The following is an 8,744-nucleotide window of genomic DNA, read 5'->3' on the forward strand; positions in this document are numbered from 1 at the left end:
TGAGCCGGTAAAGAGAAGCGATTGCAAGGCAATTCTTCCTTCAGCTCAGAGAAATCTTGTTCTTCTTTCTCTTCTTCTTCAGTATTTGGAGAAGAATTAGAAGGAATAGAAGGGAAATACCCCTCCATCGCCGATGCAGCTCAACACGCACAGAAGACCTAGGAGAAGCTGCTAAGATAGCAGGAAAAGAGAAAAGAAGAGGCCATAGTAGATGAACCTGTCTTATAATTAATCAACACTACTTTTTTAAAAATCATCCATGCACTGGAAATGAAGGAGCAGCCGTTTCCACTGGGGGGCCCCCTAGCCATAAGTAAGGCCAGGGGCCCCCAGTAGCACCTCCGCATGCAACAACAACGGCTTGATGTTCAAGGTTGTACGATAAAAACGAAAGAAAAAGAGAATAATTTATTCATTTGATTGGATTTCGTGATCTGTTTGTCGTATACTCCTCCGATTCAGCTTTCTTGCGTCGTCGTTCAGAACCCGGCAACGGGTTCTTCACCTCTTTCTGATCTTTATTTCTTGAGTGAAGTAAACAAGTGTCTGTCTGTTGTCTTTAGTAGAATAAAAAGGGGTAAATGCAGCTGGATTCGCCTGTTTAACGGTGAACTTGACTCAAATACTTGTGTGATCAGCGTTGGCTCGCGTGGTTTCGTTCAACTCTAAGTTGTCGATACACCGCAAATGGCGGTGCTGTTGCAAACTTCCGTCGGTGATCTGACGATAGATTTGTACACGGATCGGGTTCCTCTTCCGTGTTACAACTTTTTGGGTTTAGTTCGCGCGAAATATTATCATAATACCATTTTCCACTCCGTAGAGAAGAACTTCATCGCTAGAGGCGGCAATCCTGCAACAGCTTCCCGTGCTTGGGGGCTCGGCTTGCCTGGTTCACTGAATGAGCACTCAACAAATGAGAAGCAAACAGACGACGTGGGATGCAGCCTTTGGGGTCTTCGTCATCTTCTTGCAACTCGTCAGCTGAACCTGCGCCGCCGTCAGAAAGAATTAGACAAGCAGCGTGCTGAACAACAAGGACGCCTTTCTCTGCTTCCCGCTTCCGTATACGCCGATGCAGCCTTTGAGCTCATGTCTTATGCGCCATTCCCGGAAGACCCTGCGCCAGGCACAGGGATCGCCCCCCTGTCCGCTCCCTCTTGCCGCTTCTGTCCTTTAGACTGCAACCCCAAGTTGAAGCACACAAAGAAAGGAATGATTGGCATGCTGCCTCATGCATCAGGGAAAGCCCCAGGAGGCGCTAGCTGCTTCTACTTCACCCTCAGGCCAAACCTCACCCAACTAGACGGACGGCACTCCGTCTTCGGCGAGGTGGTTGAAGGTGTAGACACACTCGAGCGCATTAATGACGCGTTTGTAGACACCAATCACATACCCCTTACGGTTCGTATTCTTGTCACAACTATTTCCTTTGCTGCTTCCCGCAGTGTACATACACTCAAGCATGCTTTTGCCGCTTCGAAGATGTATTTTTTAGTTGAGTACCATTAAAAAGCCCTTTTCATTATGCTGTTTTGCTTCCTTCTCTTTTTTAAGGCGAATGGATTCAGCACCGCAATTGACTATGTATTTTCTGTTAGAATAGAAAATGTCATCATCATATATCATATATCTCGTTTCTGTTTTCATTTTGTTTGTTGCAGCCTGTGCGAATCTTCCGGGCTTATGTCCTCGACGACCCTTTCTTCTGCACTCTTTCCAAGCCGCTGCCTGCAGCAGCAGCAGCAGCAGAAGATGCAGCAGAAGAGGAAGAAGAAGAAGAAGATTTAGGGGAGCTAGATAATCACAAGTTGGGGCTGAGCCCTCCGGCGTCTCCGGAGCCCCTGGCTGCTGAGGCGCTGAGCGACGAAGAGAAAGACGAAATTATGGCGATAGAAAAAGTAGATTATAAAGAAGCGGAAGCGAGGAAAGGTATATATCAATATATATAAGTAAATATGAATGAATATATACATGTATGAATATGAATGTATTAACTGATTGCATTCACATTCAAATCAATTAATTTAGAGAGTGTTTATAGCCAAGTGCATCAGTTATGCATACGCGCGTGTAGTTGCTTTAAATAAACAATTAAACATATAAACATGATGAATCAATGCAACATATATATAACAGGCGCATATAAGGAGCTTAACGTATCCTGATGATTTATATAAGCAATTCCATTAGTTAGTAATACAATTTTTCTAATTGGTTTAAATTGCCAACTGCATTGTTTATTAATACACGTCTTGTGGTGATTAATATGATTAATATACTCAATTTGACTATTTATTACTATAAATATTATAATTGTATATTATTATTATACACAACTATTAATTTTGTAATTGCGTGTATAAACACTTGCATGATTTATTAGTAGGAATATACAAAGTATTGCATAATTAGTCAATGCAAGTTCTATCTATAGTGTATATACCCAATAGCATTCGTAATGAATAATGCACTTATGACGACAATTAATCGGTTAATTAATCAATTGGTTAATTAATTAATTAATAGCATAATTAATTAATACAAGTTCTGTTTCTGGTGTATATACCGCATAGCATTCGTAGTGAATAATGCACTTATTACGTCGATTTCAATCATTTTCTTTCTCTTTTCTTCTTTCTTCAGTGACTTTGGAAATATTGGGAGATTTACCAGATGCAGACGCCGCACCGCCAGAGACAGTTTTATTTGTAGCTAAGTTAAACCCTGTAACGCAAGATGACGACTTACGCCTTCTCTTTTCTAGGTAAATTAACACGAATAAAGACAGAGTCTTTTCAGATATACTGCAACAGGCAATACAATAAAGCAGCAATAACCCTGGTGCTGCTGAACCGCTTCTGTTGCTGCTGCTGTTGTTGCTACTGGTTTTGCTCTTGTTGTGATGGGGTAGTGGTGTTGCTCTTGTCGTCGGGCTGCTGCTGTTGCTGCTGCTGGCGTGCTGCTGCTGCTGTGTATCTACTGCTGCGAGTCGGATGCTTCGAAAGGAAGAGAAAGAGTGCAGCAGCAAAGGAGACAATTTGCTGCTGCATGCATGCATTCATGTTTGTTCTTGTTTGAGCTGTTTAATGCTTTCAGATTTGGTGAAGTTGTTTCTTGCGATATAATCCGCGACTCACGCACAGGCCAATCGCTACAGTATGCCTTCGTTGGCTTTAAAAAGAAAGAAGAATGTGAAGCTGCGTATTTCAAAATGCAGAATGTGCTTGTAGACGACAGAAGGTCTGTCTATACACCATCCCTAATTATACATTCTTAACTGTGTATGAGCATGTAGTTATATATTAACGTAGATATATATGTATATATTATATATATATAAACTTTTAATTGTATGTTTGCACACAACTATATGCAAACTGAGAAGTATATATTAGCATGTAAATAGTATGCAGACATAAATATATAACGGTATTTCTAGAGTAGTACTCATCTATTTATCTACATATTTCCGCATATACAGATTATATGAAATATATATACATATATATATGTATTGAAGATACATAATATATGCACATTGACCTATATATATATATATATATATATATACATATACAAATATATTTGTTGCACTGTTATTGGGAGACGAGGCTTTGTATCGTTTTCCGTCTTGTCGCAGAATTCACGTGGATTTCAGCCAGTCGGTAATGAGGGAGTGGCATGCCTTCAAGCAGCAGCAGAAGCAGCAGCAGCAGCAGCAGCAGCAAAAAGGGCGCTTCCCGCATGCAGCCAATGGGGGCGGCCTTCGCCAGGCTTCGCAGTTTTCCTCTTTTAACAAGCAGCAGCAGCAGCAACAACACCAACAACAACCGCAGTCGAGTAGAGGGTTTTCTTTCCCAAGAGGAAACTCACAGGGAGACTTTGCTGCAAACAAAGACAGAAAAGATGCAAAGGCGTCCGACAGACAGCGCAGCAGCAACAGCAGCAACTGGGACAGACGCAGCAGAAGCCGCAGCACAGAACGGAGATAAAAGAAGACGAGAATTGCATATTTAAGCCGCACTACAACAAGCAATTTACCTTTATAATAAACAAACAAACAATGAAAGCAACGCGCAATCACCTGAAGGAAAGCTCTTCTCTCAATACGTCGGGGGGGTTGGGTTTGTTTGAGACAAAATTAATGTTTCAAATTATTGTTTTAAGTACTCTCCTGCAGTGTATATACACTTCCTGAGGATGGATAGTAGCAGTCCAGGAGAACCCCCTCTCAGTATTATTTATCTTTTTTGTCTTCTTAACTCCCGTAGCGGAAAGAGAAGGAAAAAGTTTGTTTTTGCCTCAGAAACAAAAATTATAGTATTGCCAACCAACTGCACCTCAGTAACGAGACGAATAGGGGGAGTATAAACAAAAGAAAAGAAAGAGGAAAAGAAGAAAAGGAAAGAAGAAGAAGACGAAGGAGAAGGAGAAGGAAGTAAAGAATGAGTCATCATCAGTTTCTGTGCAAACTTTGTCTGTGTCCCTCTACAAGCGTGGAGGCTGATGCAAACTACCTTGATAACATATATATATATATATATATGTATATATATCACAGCCCTTTATAGGACTAGTGCATTGTTTTGCATGCATGCAAATTGCATGCATGCAAATTGCATGCAGGCAAAACAATCTTCATTTGCTGCCTTGCTGCAGTTATTACAGCGAAATGTTGCGCTGATCTATGACTGCGCATTTCTTTTCTGGAGCGGCCCCAGGCGTTTGGCGCTGCTCTTAGGGCGTCTGCATACAGAAGGGAGAGATGAAGTTAGTTTTAATGAATGTTTCTTTTCTTATCTCTTTTCTTTCAACTGCAACATACTCTAAGTACGGCGAAAGAGACAAAGAGATACAGCAGTGACTTCTGCAGGCTAAGAGGCCCGCGAGAGCTTTATAGGGATATGCAACTTTCGACGGGTATACCCTCCATTCTAAATAGACGAATTCGTCATTTTGTTTCAATAGAGCTGTTATGCTAAATATATATTATATATATAGTTCTAAATTTGTAGGTATTATTCATGTTATTGCGTCGTGTTTTGTTGTCTCGCCTGCCGATGTGGGGGTAATAATAATAGTAATAAAAGAAGTTTTTTAGTACAGCTTCAAGTGGATATCTGGTTGTGCATTCAGTGGGTTGCACTTGGCGGGGTTATTGTGCCCTCTTAGAGAAACGAAGGAAGAAAAACAGAGAAAGACAATACTAAACCTGTTTTTGTCAATAATATTAATAATGCAAAGAAAAAGAAAAGTTTTTTCATAGAGCAGATTAGCGGAGCCCCGGCGTATCGACGTTCAGTGCTCGCAGCCGACCAACCGACGGTTTGAAGGCGAAAGGAAGGGAAGGAAGAATTTGTAGCATCAGTTAAACTTTTAAGTTAAAATTAATAAAAATGCATTTAAAACAAAACCATATTCAGTTACCGGTTGTTTTTATGCAAGTTTCCGCTGTTCAATATCTAGACTCAAGGGCGTGCATGCAAGGAGGGTGGTGAATTGGGTCCTCTGCATTTTCTGTTTTTCCCCTTTTTTTCATTATATATTCCACTTGAAATCTGCATTTTATTGAATAATTCAAATAAATAATATATTTCTTTCTCGTGTTTCTCCCCATACTCAGCCACCCACCACCATGAACAACAGCAGAATTTCATCATGTGCATCTTCCAAAGGAAGTCAATTTCTTCTAACTTGTCGAGCACTTTTACATATGAAATCTGCTGCATTAAATCTTTTCCCCCTGAAAATTTGAAGCAAATAGCAGAAGGATGGAGGCCCCACTGAGGTGTACAGACACTGAAGGAGGGAGGCGAAAGGAGAATCAACCGAGTGGAACATCATCACTTCATTTTTCCCCATTTTTCCCGCTAATATTTGTTCTTTTCTTCTTCCATGATGAGGCCACCGCTGTTGTTTTATCTCCTTCTTCGGCTTTCATATCCGGGAGTCTTTCTTCTCTAGATATTCTTCACAGTGTGCCTCCTGCATCGGCACCAAGAATAACTCCCTTCTATAAATTACCGCAGCACTTGAATTGTTTTAACGCAATACGGAAGAATTTAAACGCAAAAAAGGAACAACAAAACAAACTATTCGCCTTAGTCGACTCGGGGCCCGCGCTGCCGCCTCCCAATCAACCGATATCCCCAGTACGTTCATCACTCATTTCTTTGCAATGTCTACACCTTTTCTTCTCCTTTTTTTCGTTGTGCTTTTCTTGTTTTTTATTCTGCTTTAACTTTTTCTTGTTTTGTTTCTTATGCTTTGAAGATAGCTTGTTTTGTTTCTCGCGCTTTGAATCGCAAGGAAATATGAATGTAAATGAGTAACTAAATTTACTCATACATATTTATATATATACATTTCTGTAAATATATATATACGTGTCTTTTGTCTGTATTGGGGTGTATGTACAGACGATCCTGCCGACAGCCCTGCGCAGCGGCGCAGATGTGTTTAGTCATTTGTTGCATTTCCAAAGAAAAATATTTTTATGGGGCCCTCTAACAGAAGATGCTGCTGCTGCATTGGCAGCACAGCTGTTTCTGTTGCATGGAGAGACGAAGGAGAATATGAAAAAAGATAAAATTAGGTCTAGAGGAGGATACCTGCTGCAGAAGCAGCAGCCGTCTTCCCCTGCTGCTGCTGCTGCAGCGGCTGCAGGTGCTGCTGGTGCTGGTGCTAGTGCTAGTATGAGCAGCAACAGCAGCAACGTAGAGGGAGATGCTTCTGCTGCTGTTGAAATTGTAATAAACAGCAGAGGGGGCTCATTGACAGCAGGTTTGTCTCTCTACAATGCATGCATGCATGCATGCATGCACGCGCTTTTTTTGTTTTCTTTTCCTCTCGATCGTAGTGTATATGCTTCTTCTTATTTATTCCTTCTTGCTGGTGCGTCTGTCTTCTTTGCAGGCCTTGCATTGTATGATATTCTTTCTCTTCTTTCTCCCCTTCTACCTGTCAAGACACTCGCTGTCGGTACAGCGGGGCATATTGCCTCTCTTTTATTGGCAGCTGGAAGCAAAGGAAAGAGAAAAGCCACAAAAAACACAAAAATATTCTGCTGCGAGTCCGCCTGTAAGAACAAGCGCTCCTTATAAAAGGAAACAAAGACTAAAAATATACAATATATATATATATATATATATATACCTTGGGGCTTGGGTTGGTGGCAGTTGTCGGCTACTTGAATGGTGTTTGCATGCACCGAAAGTCATATTTCTATGCCTCTACCTTCATTTATATCTATTCTTTGTTTTTCTATTTGATAAATGTGTAGATTGTTTTCACTGCTTGTGCGTATAGTTAGTTTGGTATATATTTACATCTTTATAAATATGTTTAAAAAGTCATATTTTTCTCTGCTGCGATTAAGGAGACGTTTGTATGGGTGCTTTTGTTGCTGTTGCATGCATACGCATACAGTACAAGATGTGCATGCCGATGTATTGTCGTATATTTACTTATCTATTTATTTATTTACCCACTTTTGTTTGTCCGTTTATTTCTTTTTGTTAGTTGCTTGCCTTCTGTGTTTGTTTGTTTGCTTTTTTGTTTATTTTGTTCATTGTTTATCTGTTTGTTCCACTTATGTTTTAATTTTTTTTGTTATTTATACTGTTGCTTTCTTTGTTTGTTCAATTGTTCATTTGTTTGTTTGTTTGTTTGTCTATTTGTTTATTCTAGGTACAGCTCAAGGCTCAGCTGATGAATTGATACAGCAAACGGCGTCAGTTGAAGGGCAAGAGAAACTGTTTGAATTTTTGTTGTCGAAGCATACAGACACCCCACAAGGAGAGGTGATACATATATATAATATATATATTTTGTTTATTTAAATGGTTTATTTGCTTGCTGTTTTTGTTTAAATGATTTAGTAGATTGATGCTTTTGTGTATATCCTCCGCTTGATGAATGCTTTTATTTCAATGTTGTATTTATTTGCTTGTTGACTTGGGTTTAAACGGTTTGTTTGATTAATGTTTTTATATCAATGAGTTTTTGAGGTGTTGGTACACTGCAATATCTTCTCTTGGTGAGTGTTTCCTTTAATGTGATTCCCTAGACAATTATTTTGTTTTTGGTGAGTGCTTTTACTTTAAACAAATATTCTTTGGTTTAGCGTTTGTATTTTTTTCGTGAGAAGGGCATTGAACAGATGCAAGGCGTATATATTTAGAGTGTCTGTCCCTTATCAATTCTTATTTACAACAATATACAATATACTATTACAATTATCACCATAATCATCGTTATTCCTATTAGAATTATTAAAAGCCCCTTATTATGTGCACCTGCATTCTTCTCTTCTTTGTATTTACACAGGTCGCTGAGTGGCGGCGTCAGTGCCGAGTGTTCACAGCCCAAGAAGCGAAAGAAAAAGGAATTATCGATGCGGTTATTCCAGAAGGCAACTAGTACTAAATGCAGAAGGTCTTTATATACGTGTACATATGTATATATATATATATATGTATATATATAATTATATATGTATATATATATAATGGCATATATACGCTATTTGTAGATAATATATAATATATATATATATATATATATATTATATACATATATATATATATATTTGTGGAACGTCCGTATATATGCCTTTTTGTTTGTATGAATCCGCAAATGTGTTTAAGAACGCATTCAACTGAAGTTATTTTGTTTCTCTCTGTCTCGCCGACATCTCTGATGGTAGGATTGAATGCCCAGCATTGTAAGCTACAGATTTT

The 8,744-nt window shown here is 39.3% G+C and overlaps 1 protein-coding gene across 1 annotated transcript; it reads left to right on the plus strand.

Moving 5' to 3' along the window:
• Nucleotides 1-687: 687 nt before the first annotated feature.
• Nucleotides 688-3,995, plus strand: EAH_00011200 (RNA recognition motif-containing protein, putative; the record flags this gene model as incomplete). Its single annotated transcript, XM_013394890.1, has 5 exons — nucleotides 688-1,404; nucleotides 1,665-1,932; nucleotides 2,647-2,767; nucleotides 3,100-3,243; nucleotides 3,644-3,995. 5 exons carry the CDS (start codon nucleotides 688-690, stop codon nucleotides 3,993-3,995), a joined length of 1,602 nt encoding a protein of 533 aa, XP_013250344.1.
• Between the last annotated feature and the right edge of the window lie 4,749 nt (nucleotides 3,996-8,744).

This window comes from Eimeria acervulina, genomic scaffold (assembly GCF_000499425.1).
Source record: "Eimeria acervulina Houghton genomic scaffold, Eah_scaff60, whole genome shotgun sequence".
Taxonomy (NCBI): Eukaryota; Apicomplexa; class Conoidasida; order Eucoccidiorida; family Eimeriidae; genus Eimeria; species Eimeria acervulina.